At 38.1% G+C, this 17,641-nt stretch overlaps 1 protein-coding gene across 1 annotated transcript in view; it reads left to right on the top strand.

Annotated features, from left to right (window-relative positions):
• Positions 1–17,641, top strand: part of BRAF (B-Raf proto-oncogene, serine/threonine kinase) — a 72,424-nt gene that overhangs the window by 40,872 nt on the left and 13,911 nt on the right. The window contains exons 9-11 of the mRNA XM_049642303.1: positions 9,418–9,464; positions 10,288–10,406; positions 13,989–14,120. Of these exons, the coding sequence (XP_049498260.1) occupies positions 9,418–9,464; positions 10,288–10,406; positions 13,989–14,120 (298 nt within the window). The remainder of the gene's footprint in view (positions 1–9,417; positions 9,465–10,287; positions 10,407–13,988; positions 14,121–17,641) is intronic.

Raw genomic sequence — 17,641 nt, 5'->3', positions numbered from 1 at the left:
ATGTCAACATTTTGTAGTTATCTTTGACTCCTCTCTTGTTGGCACACAATACACCCAGCCTCTTATCTCCTGTTCACTCTGTCTTTAAAGTATATCTAGAGGGGTGCCTGGGTGGCTTAGTCAGTTAAGTGTCTGACTTTGGCTCAGGTCTCGATATCATGGTTCGTGAATTCAAACCCTGCATCGGGCTCTCAGCGCAGAGCCCACTTCGATTCTCCTGTCTGCCTTTCTCTCTGCCCCTCCCCTACTCGCACATGTGCTCACACTCTCTCTCTCTCAAAGATAAGCATTAAAAAAAATTTTTTTTTTAAATCCTGTTTTCATTTTTGGGGCAGCTGGGGGGCTCAGTCATTTGAGCGTCTGACTTCAGCTCGGGTCATGATCTCACGATTCATGGGTTCAGACCCTACGTTGGGCTGTGCACTGACAGCGCAGAGCCTGTTTTGGATTCTCTGCCTCCCTCTCTCTCTGCTGCTTCCCTGCTCATGTGCTCTCTCTCAAAAATAAACAGGGGCGCCTGGGTGGCTCAGTCGGTTGAGCGTCTGACTTCGGCTCAGGTCATGATCTCGCGGTCTGTGAGTTCAAGCCCTGTGTCGGGCTCTGTGCTGACAGCTCAGAGCCTGGAGCCTGCTTCGGATTCTGTGTCTCCCTCTCTCTCTGCCCCTCCCCCAGTTGCATTCACTCGCTCGCTCTCTCTCTGTCAAAAATAAACATTTAAAAATAAGTAAACATTGAAAAATTAAAAGAAAAACGTATACCTAGAATCTGACAAATTCTCATCTCCTATTCTGCCGTTCACTCTGATTCAAGCCACCATTAACTCTTGGCTGGCTTAGTGCTCTTCTTCCACCCTTACCTACCTTCAGTTTATTATTGTTCAGCACCCAGAGTCTTTCTTGAGACTTAACTCAGGTTATGTTGCTCCTCTGGCCTCCCAGCGTCTCACATTTCACTCAGAAAGAAAGCCAAAGTCCTTACAATAGTTCCTCAAGGTAACCACCACCACAATCTCTCTGCTTTCGTATTACCTCTCAATTCATTTACTGCTCTTCCTTCTTGCTCCCTCTGTTGCAAGCCAGTTTGCCCTCTTGCCGCTCTTAGAATTTGGGAAGCGCATGCCTCCCTTAGGGCCTTGCCCTTGCTAGTTCCTTTGCCTTCTATGCTCTTATCCCATATCTGCGTGACTCTCTCCCTCCCCTCCTTTCAGGCTTTCATCAAAAGGTCCTTTGAAAAGAGGCCCTCCCTGCCCTAAAATCACAACCCCCTGCCAACTCATCATTTCCTGTCCCCCCACTCACAGAATACTGACACATCTTTTTTCTTTTCCATCTTCTGTACTAAAATGTAAGCACCTTGAGGTAGGGCTTTTCCGCTTTATCTTCAAGACTTAGAACAGTTGTTGCTTAGCACATAGTGGGCTTTCAATAAACACGTGTTAAAAGAAAGAAGAAACCCCTTCACAGGTACCTGGCTGGCTCAGTTGGTTAAGTGTCTTACTTTGGCTCAGGTCATGATCTCACGGTTCTTGGTTTCAAGCCCCTCATCATACTATGTGCTGCCAGCATGGAGCCTGCTTTGGATTCTCCCTCTCTCTCTCTCTGTCTCTCTCTCTCCTTCTGTCCCTCCCCCACTGATACTCCCTCTCTCAAAAATAAATAAACATTAAAAAAATTTTTTTAGAAGGAACCCCTTCAAGGTAATCATTATTACCTCCATTTTTTAGGTTAGGAATCTAAAGCTAAAAGGGATTATGTAAATGTACCCAAGGTCATATGGCTAGTAAGTGATGCAGTTGGAATTCAAAACCCATGCCCTTTCCACTCTGTCCCTCTGGTTATGTCTCTTACGTCTTCTTGGCTCTGGTTTTCCCATTAGTATAAGTGCAGTTATTGCTGTTTTGCTTGCCTCCCAAAGAAACACAAAGTGGGTTTTTTTTTTGTTGTGTTGTTTTTTTTGCAGTGATGCAAAAAAAATGTTGGTTTTTTTTGCAGTGATGCAAAAAACAGTGTTGTTTTTTTTTGCAGTGATGCAAAAATATCCTGAAAACTTTAAAAGGCTGTATGTGTACATGAGGGTGGTAGAAATTTTTTTCTTATAGAAGTTTTACAGTTTTTGCTTTTAGTTTTAGGTCTTAAATCCACTTTAGATTGATTTTTGAGTTTGGAATGAGATGAGGGTTGAAGATTTTTTTTCTCCATATGGATATCCCAGCAGAATTTGTTGAAATGACTATCCTTTCCTCCACTGAGTTACCTTGCTTTTACAAAAAAAAATAAATATGCTTCTGATTTTGGACTTGTATTTGAAATGAACTTTTAAAAAGAATAATAGGGTTTTTGCTATTCCATCAGTACCATGATATTCCATGTTTATAAAACATTCCCACTTATTATTTTTAGGCCAATGTTTTACTTAGAAGGTTTGATTTTCCAAGGGGGATTATACCCTCTCTAATGCAGGTCCCAGCTAGGAAACAAAAAACACATAGAAGTATCATATTCATTGATTAGGAGATTCAATATTATTAAGATGTCTTCCTTCCCAAATTGATCTGTAGATTTCATTTTAACCCCAGTCAAAATATCAGCAGACTTTTCTGTAGAAATTAACAAGTTGATCATAAAATGTACTTGGAAATGCAATGGCTAGAATAGTCAAGAAAATCTTTGCAAAGTTGAAGGACTTCTAGTGTCAGATTTCGGAACTTTGTATAAAGCCACAAGGCCATGTGATGTTGGCATAAGAATGGTCATATAAATCAACAAAACAGAATAGAAGGCCTAGAAATATATCCATAAGTCTATGGTCAGTTGATTTTTTTAACAAGACGTCAAGGCAATTCATGTGGAAAAGGTAGTCCTGTCAACAAATATTGCTGGAACAAATGGATTTCCATAAATAAATAAACAAATAAACACACGATTAACCCTTACACAAGACATTAATATTAACTTGAAATGGATTAAAGACTAAAAGTTGAAAATCTAGATGTTCTAGAAGAAACATTGGGGAAAATCTTTATAGCCTAAAGAAAGACAAAGATTTCTTAGGATACAAAAAGTAAGGATCATACAAGAAAAAATTCATAAATCGGACTTCATCAAAATTTAAACCTTTGCTTTTTGAAGACACTTAAAAATGAAAAGATAAGCCACAGATTTTAAGAAAATGTTTGTAACATACATTATCTGATTAAAAGACTTGTATCTAAACCATACAAGAACTCTTACAACTCAGTAGTTAAGACAAAGTATCCAACAAAAAAAGTGGGCAAGAGATTGGAGTACTTTATTTAAAAGACATAAGAATGGCAAATGAACATGTGCAAAGATGTTCAACATCAGTAGACATTAGGGGAGGTAAATTAAAACTCCAAGACACCACTCACTACACACCCACTAGAATTCTTACCATCAAAACCAGCCATTCCGATTATTGATAAGGTTTCTAGAGCAGCTAGAGCTCTTACATGTTGCTGGTAAGGATCTTAAATGGGACAACCACTTTGGCAGTTTCTTTTAAAGTTAAAAAAACCACATGAGCAATCCTGGTCTTAGTTATTTACCCAAAAGAAGTGAAAGCATAAGTCAACAACAGAGACTTGTACTTGAATGTTCATAGTATCTTGTTCATAATTGCCAAAAATCAGGAACAACCCAAATGCCCAAGGGCTAAATGGTTAGGTTGTGGTATGTCCATACTCTGTAATACTGCATGCAGCCAGTGTGTGAATCTTAGAATCATTATGCTGAGCAAAAGAAGCCATAGATTTTGTTTATGTGATGTTCTAGAAAAGGCAAAACTAATCTCTAGTGGCAGAAATCATTATCAGTGGTTGCCTGAGCTGAAGAGGGTGTTATTAATTGCAGAAATACCTGAAGAAAGTTTTGGGGGTGATGGATATTCTTCATGTTGATTGTGGCTGGTCATTATACAAGTATATATATATTTGGCAAAACTCAAACCGTACATAAAATTGGGTGCATCCTGTGTTGTAGACAAGTTATACCTTAATAAGTTTGATTTTTTTTAATGCGATAGAAACCAAAAACTACATAAAAATGGATTTTAGGCCACTCAGAGCACAACACAGCTGGAAAAGGTGTGAACTTCACTTCTTACGTATTTTAATTATTTTATTTTTTTATTAATTTTTTTTAACATTTATTCATTTTTGAGAGACAGAGTATGAGTGGGGAAGGGGCAGAGAGAGAGGGAGACATAGAATCTGAAGCAGGCTCCAGGCTCTGAGCTGTCAGCACAGAGCCCAGCTTGGGGCTCGAACTCATGGACCAGACCGTGAGATCATGACCTGAGCCGAAGTCAGACGCTTAACCGACTGAGCCACCCAGGTGCCTGATATTTTAATTATTTAAAATATAAATGATTGTTTAAAGTATAAATGATTGTTGACTACAGAGGAGTAGCAGAGTCTCATTCCCTTCAGTCTTACTCACTTTGCACAGTGTGGTTATGAGGAGAGTGGAGAGCATCAAAGCAGAAGGGACACTGTAATTGAAATTGTTTGGATCAAATATTGTCACCACCTTCATGCATATTAGTCCCGTCAGCTGCCACACCCTCCCTAGGTTTCTGGGGAGAGATTCAGCTTGCTACATGAAGTCTAATGAACATTTTTGAAATTGTGTACCATTTGGTGAAACGGGATTCAAATGCTAATGTCTTGGAAGCCAGTTCTTTGGTTTTAGAAACAGTTGAAAATACAAGAAAAGAAGAGTGAACTTCAGTGAGAGACACTTGGGACTGTTACAAACAGGCAACACCGATAAATCAGGCAAATACTACAGCAGATGTAGCCTTAGCGATTGCATTTCAGCAAGGCATTTGAGTGATAATTCTCATGATGGCGTTAAGGAGAGGATCAAGAGATGTAAATGCATGGAGAATTGGACTAGGTTCATAAGTGTATGACGATCATCATCCCTGAAGCTATTAAGCTGAAGGAGATTTTTGTTTCATTCTGCTCCTGAGTATGACTAGCATGTTTACACATAACTTAGGTGAGGGCATCAAGAGCACACTGATCTTTTAAAACTTATTTTTTAATGAAAACTAAAATTTCAATCAGCTGAGATTATAGGCCATGTCTACAAGATAATCGACATCTTACCCAAGGTCAGAAAAGAAAGATACACATACAAATATAGGATGGGGAAACTGTTGTGTAGGAGCAATGCAAGAACAACCCTGTAGGGTTGGAACTGAATATAATTTTAATAGAAGTCTGTAGAGTGACTGTGGCTGCCATAACACTCTCAATAATGGCTGATATAATTTTTTAGCCCACATAAGGAAGATGAAGATGAATTAAATTTTGTTTTGTTTTTTTAGATTCCACATCTAAGTGAGAGCATATGGTATTTGGATTGCCCTGTCTGACTTGTTTCATTGCAGATAATGCCCTCAGGGTCCATCCATGTTGTTGCAAACAGCAGGATATCCTTTTTTGTGGCTGTATAATATTCATGTGTGAGTGTGTATGTGTGACATTTTCTTTATTCACTCATGAACACCAAGTTGTTTCTGTATCTTTGCTATTGTGAGGAATGCTGCAGTAAACATGAGGGTGCAGATGTCTCTTTGAGAGCCTGGTTTAAATTCTTTTGGGTATCGGGGCGCCTGGGTGGCTCGGTCGGTTAAGCGGCCGGCTTCGGCTCAGGTCATGATCTCAAGGTCCGTGAGTTCGAGCCCCGTGTCAGGCTCTGTGCTGACAGCTCAGAGCCTGGCGCCTGTTTCAGATTCTGTGTCTCCCTCTCTCTGTGGCCCTCCCCCGTTCATGCTGTGTCTCTCTCTGTCTCAAAAATAAATAAGCGTTAAAAAAAAAAAAAATTTTTAAATAAATTCTTGGGGCGCCTGGGTGGCTCAGTCGGTTAAGCGGCCGACTTCGGCTCAGGTCATGACCTCGCGGTCCGTGAGTTCAAGCCCCGCGTCGGGCTCTGTGCTGACAGCTCAGAGCCTGGAGCCTGTTTCAGATTCTGTGTCTCCCTCTCTCTGACCCTCCCCCGTTCATGCTCTGTCTCTCTCTGTCTCAAAAATAAATAAACGTTAAAAAGTAAATAAATAAATAAATAAATAAATAAATAAATAAAATAAAATAAAATAAAATAAAATAAAATAAAAAATAAATTCTTTTGGGTATGTACCCAGAAATGGGATTACTAGATCATATGATATTCCTATGTTTAAGTTTTTCTGAGGAACTTGCATACTGTTTTCCATAGTGGCTGTACCAGTTTACATTCTCTTCAACAGTGTACCCTTGAAAGAATTCCCTTTTTTCTGCATTCTTGTCACCACATGCTGTTTCTTGTTTTTTTGATAATAGCCATGCTAACAGGTATGAGGTGATAGCTCATTGTGGTTTTGATTTGCATTTCCCTGATGATGAATGATGCTGGACACCCTTTCATGTACCTGTTGGCCATCTGTATGTTTTCTTTGGGAAAATGTCTGTTTTTTAATCAGTTTGGGATTTTTGCTATTGAGTTCTACAAGTTCTTTATATTTTTTGGATATCCCCTTATTAGATATATGACTTGCAAATATTTTCTCCCATTTGGTAGGTTGCCTTTTCATTTTGTTGGTGGTCTGTGCCCTTTGCTGTGCAGAAGCTTTTTCGTTTGACGTAGTCCCAGTTGTTTATTTTTGCTTTTGTTGCCTTTGTTTTTTGGTGTCAAATCAAAAAAAAAAAAAATGATTATCAAGACTGATGTCAAGGACCTTGCTACCTATTTTGTTTTCCTGGGGGTTTTATGGTTTCAGGTCTTATGTTCAAGGAGAAAATTAAGATGAGAGTCGCTCTAGTTTGTGTTGATCGGATCAAATCTAGAGTATTGTATTTACTCTTGAGGCATCATATTAAGCTCTTAAAAGAATGTTAAAAACCTGAATCTTGGATAATAGCTTGAAAGAAGTAGCATAGAGAACAAATTTTACTAGATGATTTGCCCAGCTTTCAGATTAAATGATTCTGTAGGTGGATACTTTTGCTTCAAGGAAGGAAACTCCCAAGGGAAACCTATCAAGAAGATGTGATACTCATTTAGTTTATAGCATGTTTTTTCTTTCTTGCTACTTTTATAAACCTATAAGGTTCTCTTTAACATCTTTGAAAAGTTAAGAAGGGAGTCCAATTTGACTGCTTTAAATAATGGATAGACTTCTGTATAATCTATAGTAAAGTTAATTTATTCTTGTTCCCTTCCCTACCCTCAACCAGTAAAGGATTACCCAAGGATAAGGGGGTGCTGTTTCAGGTTGCAGCTGTATATGACTTTGGCCTGTGTTAGATTTATATTGTCCACCTTCTACTAGGGTTATATCACTAGCTCAGCACTTGTATTTATATCTTGTTAATTATCTAGTACTTTCCCAGTCAGAATTTTTTTCTCCCCTCAACCCTCTGGTTACATTTCTATTTACTTTATTCTTGCTATATTTCTTTGTATCAGATTCGTTGAAAAAATTGACAACATCAGGAACACCTTTATCTTCTCTTATAACTTAATCATGCTGCCATATAGTTCATTTCTACCACCCATTTGTTGTTGTTTTTAATTTCAAAGAAAACAATCTCTTTTCAAAGACCAACACTTTTTCTGTGCATTAAATACCAGATCTCTGACCAAAGCACCAAGCTCCGCCACTGAGCACCATCACCATTTGTTCCCCTTTCTTTCTGAAGAGGAGACAAGGTCTCCCCATCTTGAAAAAGCATGTGATTGAGGCCCCTTTCTCTCCATCTGTACCTCTCTCTGTCACTGCAGAACTTTTTAAGCAAATGAGACCCATAAATGACATCATGTTTTCCTTCAACATAAGAGAGAGCGGGTGATATAGTGAGATTGAGTTTAAGAAGTCATGACAACAAGAAAACTTTAAAATGCAGTAATCTATGCAGGAAGTAAACTGATATGAGAGAGAAATTGGAAGAGAAGGGGTTACTTTGTATAAACAGTAGTTTGAAATGAAAATTTTGTCTGAGAAGAAAGTTTCAAAATCTTGATCTCTGGGAGAATGAGGAAGTTTAAATGAAGATGTAAAAGCATAAATAAAGCTTAATCATTGTAAATCTTCCATTTTTAACTGTTTATTACATAATTTTGATTATACCATTTAGACTTTAAAGTGTCATTTTAAGGCAAAATTTGTTTCCTAATGGTCATTGTCAAATTTCAGAAGTCTCCTGGATCTTTTCTCTGTAGTATCAAATGAAGAAAAATAACTTTGACTAGAATATTATATGCATTTCATTGTAGTTCACTCAACAGACATGTTGAATACTTACCATATGCCAGGCACTGTGCTAGGCCCTGGAGATTAAACAGAAGTAAAGTAGGCAGAGCCCTTTCCCTTAGTGAACTCAAGCAGTTTTTAGGGGTAACAGATAATTTAAATTTATCATCGACTTTAAAATAGACTCACTGTGGACGTTATATAGCACGTTTCCTCCTCACCATTTTTGTCTGTTTTGAAAATTTAGTCTGTATTACTTAATTTTCTCTTATTATATGCTATTTTAAACTAATCAACAATAGGATTATTTACTGTGGCCATTAGTAGCTAATTTAAGATTAACATGTCTGGTAAAGCTCCTCTGTATTTTTAAGAAGGTATTTTAGGGATGCCTGGCTGGTTCAGTTGGTGGAGCATGCGGCTCTTAATCTCAGGGTCATGAGTTCAAGCCCCATGTTGGGTGTGGAGATTACTTAAAAATAAAATCTTCAAAAAAAAAAAAAAGAAGAAGGTATTTTAGTAATGTATACTACTACCTTTAAAATGGTTTTATCAATCAAATCTTCATATTCTGGTGGAATTTACATTCTGAAAAGAAAGTGAACCAAAGGCACAGAGGGAAAAATACATGAATCAAGCTGTTAAATAATTACTACATAAGTGAACACTGAAAGATCACTTTCAGTGATCTTGGGAGTTAATCATGGGAAAGCTTCATTCAGAAGTTAGAGTGAACGTTCAGTCTTAAAGGATAGGAATGAATGGGGGAGAATAGAATGAAAGTTTATTTGGGGATGGGTTTGGGAGGGGAGCATCGATCACAGAGGTGGGATTAAAATATCAATGTCTGTTGAAAAGACACGGATAAATAGGCTTGGCTGGAGTGAAAGGTTTGTATTGGTAAATAGTAAAAGATGAAGCAAAGTCTTTTAACACAATACAGGATTTTGGCTGTACCGTAATAGTAATATGTTCCTATAATCCTAAATTCATTGACCGTTTATTTTAATATTCTTATGTAAAGAGGTTATCATAATGTATAGTTTGCAGTTGTATCATAATTTTGAATAAGTCTTTATTTACACCCCTAAATATGTTCTATAGATTTTGAGGCCAGAGTCTTTACCCCTACTCAGGTTGAAATGATGTTTTGTTTTTCAGTTACTTACACGCCAAGTCAATCATCCACAGAGACCTCAAGAGTAATAGTATCCTTCCTGAAATTTGTCTGCGAAGTTTGAAAACATCCTGACTTTTTCTTCTGCATTTTGTCTTCACATTATGTAAAAACAATTTTCATGCTAAGTTCAATATATTGTAAAGAGAATTAATAAACGGGTTTGCATGAGAGCATACTGAAGCAGGATACTACCACCTGCTTTTGGTTTCTGAACTTTTGAACATTATCAAAAAAATCTACCAAGTCTTCTTAACAGTAGTACTCTTTTGATTGCGTGCTTCCACTCTGTCAGCTCCATAAAACGGAGAGTTGCGCAGCTGCCCACTCATTTCTGTCAGTGCTCTGACGCTGCCCCCCAGTGGTGCAGATGTAACTGAAAGTTGTAACTTACGTAACGAGGAGGTGAGAAAGACATATTTTTCCTTCTTCCTCCATAAACCCAGCTCAAGACCCTGTCCGCCAACTAAACTTCATTCCAGTGAAGAACCTTTGTGTCTTTGTCAGCAGTGCCAAAAGAATGGATCTGTGTTACTGAAATCTAATGGGAAAGTTTTCACGATTTCCCAGAAACTCAGGAAAGCATCTCACCTCACCCTGCCACATTTCAAGCCCCAAAAATCTTAAAAGCAGGTCACATAGGCCAAACAGAACTAATTATTTTTTAAAACATATTTGTCAACTTTAAGAGGAAGTAGGAAGAACTGTACTTTTTAAAGGAATATCATTATTACCAAGGAAAGAAAATCATATTACAGGCTTATAGAAATTAGATCTCTTACCTAAAATTTTCATAATGCTTACTTTGATAGGAAAATGAGATCTATTGTTTTCCTTTACTTACTACACCTCAGATATTTTTCTTCATGAAGACCTCACAGTAAAAATAGGTGATTTTGGTCTAGCCACAGTGAAATCTCGATGGAGTGGGTCCCATCAGTTTGAACAGTTGTCTGGATCCATTTTGTGGATGGTAAGAATTGAGGCTGTTTCTCCATTAATGAAATTTGTGGACCCCGCAATGCTGCTGAACTACTAGAAAATCATTGAAGGTTTCATAATGCCCAGTATTCACAAAAATCAATGTTGATCTTATTTTTTATGTAAATAGATTTTAACCTTTTTCTTTACCTTTACAAAAAGTATTATGATGCCAGTTTCAGTACATTTCAAACAAAATATATGTATTTTATAAACTGTTTAAATTTTACCCAGAATTGGCTCTCTAAAATATCTTGTGTTCAAAATGTTCTGTGTACCCTGTTGCAAAAAGAAAAAAACAAGTATGCCATTTAAGCAGGTATGATCTGCAGCAGTTATTAAGGTTTTGCTAAGAGAACTCCTCTTTTTTGGGAGAGAGGCTGTTTCACAATCTTATTTAAGCCTAAATTGGCAAGTACTTCCGTTAGACTAGAAAGAACCTATAATTATGGGGCAGCTGGGAGAGGAAAGACAAAAAAAAAAAAGGTAGATTTTTAACACTGTCAGCCATGTGCTGCCCTGCATAGCTCTTGCTTTATTCCTATTTCTGCTTTGTTGGAAAAAAGGGAATGAAAACTTCAGTTACTTTCTGCAGGCTCTGAAAAGGGCAGGCATAGGAATCAACCTCTAAGCTGGCTGTTCTTAAAAGGGACTCTGAGACCCTTTTGGAGGTCTTCAAGGTCATCCCTGTGTAAAGCCACATTTGGTTTCATGTTCTTCAACCAGAAATGACACATCACAACAGATTGGATGCAGCAACATATATGTGTCTGTAGCTGACTCTGTTAAACCAAAGAGAATTGCAGTACTGTTCTCGCTGAACTGTTTTTGGTTTTGAAAATACACTTTTCATTAAACATGGGTCATCTGTGTTAACATCTAATGGCTGTTGTTTTATTATTTATGGAATTACTAAATATTTTAACAGTTTCCCTTTAGGTTTAAAAATGATAAATACCTATGTATGCCCTTGGGATCTTCAGTAATTTTCAAGACTAAAAGAGGCCTGAGACAAAAAAGTTTGAGAACCGCTGCTCTCAGCTGAATATAGGATGTCCCCAAGCCATTAGTGCAATTTGAAGGTTTAAATAATTGAATCTGCACAAAGACTTTGGGACACGATGCTGGAAACAGAAAAGCTGCAAGGGCTCTTGAAGCCACATTTGCGTATATTCCCTGAACTATCCATAGCAGTCTCCAGGAAGGGAATTCCAAGATAGATGTCTGAATCAGTGAGGAAAACTTAGGGTTCAATTCGGCTATGATTTCTTGTAATAATAACTGGAGTTAAGGCAAAGTAGCAAGCGGAAGGAGCTCACTGGACTTAGAATTAGGAGATTGGTACTTAAGTGCTCTATTTGACTCTTAGCCTGCATGTTTGTTAACCTCCTCCACATCTCTCAGTTTTTAATGTTGGTTGGACTAGTGGATTTCTAATACCTTTTCTGTGTCTAAGATTCAGTAATTAGAGCTAGCTAGGTTTGTGACTTTGATTATTCTAATTGTTTAATAGGTCATTATAAACCAGAGGCTAATTAATAATTGTAAACTGGATCTCACGCACCTTTAAGTCCTACACCTTGTTACAAGATGGCAGTGTATCCTAGGGAGGGGTGGGCTGGCAGATATTAAGTACTGAAATTATAAAACCTAATATTAAAAAGAAACAATTAATACATGTTTTAAAGGTGTGTTGATCTTAACTAGTGTGGAAGAGAGGCTCAGTTAAATCTCCAGGTTTGTCCTTTTTTCAAAAACCGTAGTTTTATACAGTTAGTAGATTATTATACATGAAGTGTTACATTTTCTTCTAATTTCTTTTTTGTTGATACCTAGGTAGATTGGTTCATCCTTTGTTCCATCAAGCTGAGTTCTAATACAAGAGTAGCCAATAGTACACTTAATTATTGAATAAATCCTTTTGGGTTGATAGTGCCTTCAGAAGCAAATATGGAACATCCGTAGACAAGAGAGAAGAGTTGGGTCAGGACTAAGGTTATGTAATTCTCTGAACTATTTACAATAGTCTTCTCAACCTTGTTTTATTTATCTTAGAGGGGAAAGACACCTTTGTGAAAATTTTTACAAATTAAATCATTAAATTAATTGAGGATCTTAAATCACTAAATTAATTGAGGATTGATTATGCGTTTCTTGTAAATAGATGACATACAACTTTACATCAAGCCATCTACCAACAATAGTGAGGTAAAACTAAATTTTAAAAAGACATTTAGTTCCTCAACTGATTTATTACTCTCTTCCTCTCAAAACTGTGTTCTGGCTTTTCAGATTGTGTCTATCATAACCAGCCTCTCAGTATTCTGGCTTGTTCACTATAGCACAGTTGTATGTGGTTTATTTTGTACTATATTACTAAAAGCAGTTAGTAAGATGTTTGACCAAAGGAAGTAGACAGTCTTCTACGCCCCCATCCTTCCATCAGGGCCTCCGCACATCTATCAGTGGTTCTCAACCTTGGTTAGACATTAAAATCATCTGGGGAACTTAAAAAAACAACAGTGCTTGGATCCCCTCCCCAGAATCTGTTCCCCAGATTCTGTTCTAGATTGTAGTCTGGACATTGAGAGGTTAAAGTCTATACAGGTGATTGTGATTTTCGGGTAAGGCTGAATGTCATTGCCTGCCTTTTGAGAGAGTCTGACTGGCCTTACCCTGACCTGTGACCAGGAATCTTGTTCCAGGTCTTCCAGCCATTTTTGCAGTCAGTCCAGGTTTTGGTATCAAAGTAACGCTTTCACAAGAGTTTTTATTTATACTCTGCAATTTCTCTAATGAGATAATTCTTCCAAATGAAACAGAACAGAAGATGCAAGGTGAAGTAATTCCTTTAAGCTAATATTTAACTGACCATCTATTGTATTTTATGTAAACAGCCAAGAAGAAATTAAGTATTAGAGTACAGTGAGTGAAATGTGTAAAAACGTAGCAAATATGCTTTGGTCTATAGCTTTTCCCAAGAAGCAAGCAGCCAAGATTCTTTATACCATCTTCTAAGTCAACCTGCTGTCTCTTGTTTTTGTTAATAAAGCATCCACAGCATGTTGACAATGCTTTTGGAGGCAGGAGTTTTACCAGTATTCTCTAAGGTGCCCTGAGACGAGGAAAACCATTGTACCAAGGGGGAAAACCAAAATTCTAAGGCAGTTACCATAGTGGTTGTGCTACTCCCAAACATGAACACAGATCTAAAATTTCTTTACTGAATCAAGAATGGGAAATGGGAACTGATTCTTGATAGGACTAGTCCTGGGAAGGATTCAAATAGCAATGACAGGATTTTGTGCTGAAAGAGGATGGCTGATAAAATTATAAAATCTTAGTAATGCACATGGAATCTCGGGTAATACCACCTCTTTCAGAGTTTACCAAGCACTTTTCTTCTTGATCAGTTCTACTTCTTTGCCTATTAATAAAAGAAAATTGATTGCATATTAGATGAATTATTTAATGACAAAAGCATTGTTCTGGGAATTTTAATAATCTGCTTTTCAGTCTATTCAGTTGAAGTTGAAGAATAAACAAGAATATTTGTCTTTTTGTGTTCTGACAGGCACCAGAAGTAATTCGAATGCAAGATAAAAACCCATATAGCTTTCAGTCAGATGTATATGCATTTGGAATTGTTCTCTATGAATTGATGACTGGACAGTTACCTTATTCAAACATCAACAACAGGGACCAGGTAAATCTTTACCATCTCTTGGGGTTTATTTTACTATATGTATAAAGAGTCCAGTTTGGAAGCAACTGTGTGGCTCAGTCGGTTAAGTGTCCGACTTCGGCTCAGGTCATGATCTGGAGGTTTGTGAGTTCAAGCCCTGCATCCGGCTCTGTGCTGACAGCTTTGGAGTCTGGAGCCTGCCTGCTTCAGATTCTGTGTCTCCTCCTCTCTCTCTCTCTCTCTCTCTCTGCCCCTTCCCTGATTGTGCACCTTCTTTCTCTCTCTCTCTCTCTCTCTCTCAAAGTTAAATAAAAAAATTTTTTTAATTAAAAAAAAAAAGACTCCAATTTGTTGCAAGAAAAGAAGCGTTGAGTCCGGGTAGGCATGAAAAATAGGTATCTTGATCTTTGTTACCAGTTTTGGAAACTTTTGGTATACTCTCAGCAATAGTAGCTGCATGTAAGGCCTCTCCTTGAAAGCTCAGTGCTAAGTGTTGTAATGGAGTATAGCTCCTGATGTTCTGACTAGAAGCTAGAGCTGCAGCGGTGGGTGTTGGTCACATCTCTTGACCGAGCTCGGCTAGAAGGAGGCGCTGCCGCTGCAGCGACTGGGCTTTATGCCGTCTCTCTGTTCCGTCACCGCTTGTGCTAAGCAGCCTGGCTGTGCTGTTCTTCATATCGGATTCTTGTGAAACTAGTACGGTTTCTCCCTTTTGTTAACTAGGTAAATGGAAAGACTTATTTCATGCTTTCCATTTTTCTAGAAGGAGAATTCTAATAGGAAATTTTTGTGCTTATTTCTTCCTAAGTTCCTGTTCTCTGTCCTTTACCTCCCCCACCCCCGCCCCACCCCCAGTACCCAACTTAGCCTCAGGCAGCTCTTTGCCTTTTCTGTCCCAGCCACATGAAATTCACCAGGACTTTGACACTAACCAAGAAAATGAAATTGTCTTTACTAAAATTATCTTGTATACCTCAGTATGTAAAAAAGTGTGTGTGTGTGTGTGTGTGTGTGTGTGTGTGTGTGTGTAGAGAGAGAGAGATTGCAGCAGTTCCACCATTAATATATTAAAAAACAGGGGCTCAGTCAGTTAAGCGTTCGACTTTAGCTCAGGTCATGATCTCACGGTTCGTGAGTTCGAGCCCCGTGTAGGGCTCTGTGCTGACAACTCAGAGCCTGGAGCCTGCTTCAGATTCTGTGTCTTCCTCTCTCTGTGCCCCTCCCCAACTCGTGCTCGCTCGCTCTCTCTCTCTCTCTCTCTCTCTCAAAAATAAACATTTAAAAAAATAAAAAATAAAAAATAAAAATAAAACAATAGTTGACCATATAAACTATAAATAATATTTATACTTTGTACCGTGGTTTGCATCAGCATTACTTGAGTAAGGGCTCCTGGGTATTTCAGTTGGTTAAATACCCAACTCTTGATTTCAGCTCAGGTCATGATCTCACAGTTCATGAGATTGAGCCCCACATTGGGCTCTGCACTGACAGCTTGGAGCTGCTTGGGATTCTCTTCCCCTTCCCCCTCCACCTCTCTCTCTCTCTCTCTCAAAATAAGTAAATAAACATTAAAAAGAAGAAGAAGAAGAATTACCTGGGTAATTTGTTTAAACATAGAGATACTAGAGCAGATTCTGATTCCATGGAGTGAAGTCCAAGCACCTGCTTTTTTAATAAGTTTGCCAGGTGATTTTTATACATACCGAAGTTGAGAATCCCCAATCCAAAGAATAAAAAAAAATCCAACAGTATGAATGTGGTATGTGTTTTATCATAAGCTCTCAATCTAGTGAAATGATAGTTTTTAATTTATAAATGTGTTAACTTCATGTAAGTAGTGTGTGTGTATGTGTGTTGGTCATCAGTTCAACTCTCCATCTTTTTGGTAATAACTCTGAGTATCTTTCTAAGAACTTCAGCTAGTATGTGATTTCAGAGAAGTAGTCTCAGTTGTCCTGTACTTTGTGGATACTTGCTGAGTGACCAGATGGCCCCTTACCCAGAGTGCTCTGGATTCTATGTAGATGAAAAAAGTGATTTAAATGACTGTTTCTACCAAGGTCAGCACAAAGCTAATTGGTTAGTTGCTGTTTGGTCTTTCTAACTACTACATAGCTTTTGAATGTTGAATACTACCTTTGAGTGTTAAAAAAAATCTGTGACCTGATTCCTAATTACCTGACATTTTAAGCCCTGCATGAAGCATAGATTCAAGATAGACCAAACTACTAGCGAAGGAGCATAGTCAACCCATTGCACTCATTGGACTTGTGACAGATTCTAGATCACTGAGATGATTGATTGGATGATGGCAATCTGAGTAGCAAGGTTGGTTCTAATTTGCAAACTTCCTGTGCCCTGCCTCCTACAGTCCTATTAATTCAACCATAAGACATAATACCCTGTGCCATGTTCACTTTTCCTTTGCATATAACTTTTCTACAAGGGAAAAGGGATTTACATAAAAAAGATTTATGTCTGTGTCACATTGTGTTGCCTAGGGTGCATTCATTTCGGTGTTAAAGGATCCACTTTACAAGGGAACTTTAGTTTTAGTTGATTTATCATAGAGACAACAAATAAAAATTTATGAATCTAAGATCTGGATGAAATCCAGTGAATACTTCTGTTTTAATAAAATAATACATTATGGAAATGGGTATTATTATCTCCAAAATATGGATAAAAAGCAACCCAGAGTTTTGCACTCATCCACTTCTTGGCATTTTAGGTGCTTTGTCTTCCACAGGAGTATAATAAATGATGTGGCAAGGGCTTACTCTCCATAAGAGAAGTAAGTGAGTGACCAACAGAAGGGTAAGGCCTTACTGGTTAATTCTGTCTGGTAGTAAGAACCTTCTGGAATTTGCCAGTCTGAAACCAGGTTGAATATTTGATAAAGAAAAAGGAGGACGCCTGGGTGGCTCAGTCAGTTAAGTGTCTGACTCTTGATCTCGGCTCAGGTCATGATCTCGCAGTTTGTGAGATCGAGCCCCACTTGGGGCTCTTTGCTGACAGCAGGGAGCTTCCTTGGGATATTCTCTGTCTGTCTGTCCCTCTCTGCCCCCCACCTCAAAATAAATAAATAAACTTTAAAAGAAAGAAAGAAAAAGGGGGTCAAAGAATGATATATGTACTATCCCTTACCCCTATTCTATTTCATTACTTCTTGTCTGCTTTCTTCAAATGGCACTTTCCATGGAAGTCCCTTTTGGGAATTGCTAATTCTAGTCATTTTCAGTGACGTAACCCCAGCTATTGCTCCGTCTGTCCCCTTGATTTGATTTTTCTTTTTCTCTCGAACTTTCATCACCATGGCTCTCAGATTGGACTTCTGTTTGAAAATTTAGGAATATTCTTCTTTCTCATGGGAGATAGGACATCTCCTTCTTTACTACGCACTGTAGGAACTGTTCCTGTGTACTCTTCCCCCCATAGTCTTGGGTGGCAGGTTTTGCCTGTAAATTTAAAGCAGGACTCTGGTTAAGAAACTCAGTGTAATGGCCGACCTTGGACTCATGACCTGGTCACTTTAGCTC

The sequence above is a fragment of the Panthera uncia genome, chromosome A2 (genome assembly GCF_023721935.1).
Source record: "Panthera uncia isolate 11264 chromosome A2, Puncia_PCG_1.0, whole genome shotgun sequence".
Lineage (NCBI taxonomy): Eukaryota > Metazoa > Chordata > Mammalia > Carnivora > Felidae > Panthera > Panthera uncia.
Note: the sequence above shows the minus strand (reverse complement) of the source record. Positions and strands in the feature narration are given on the sequence as shown.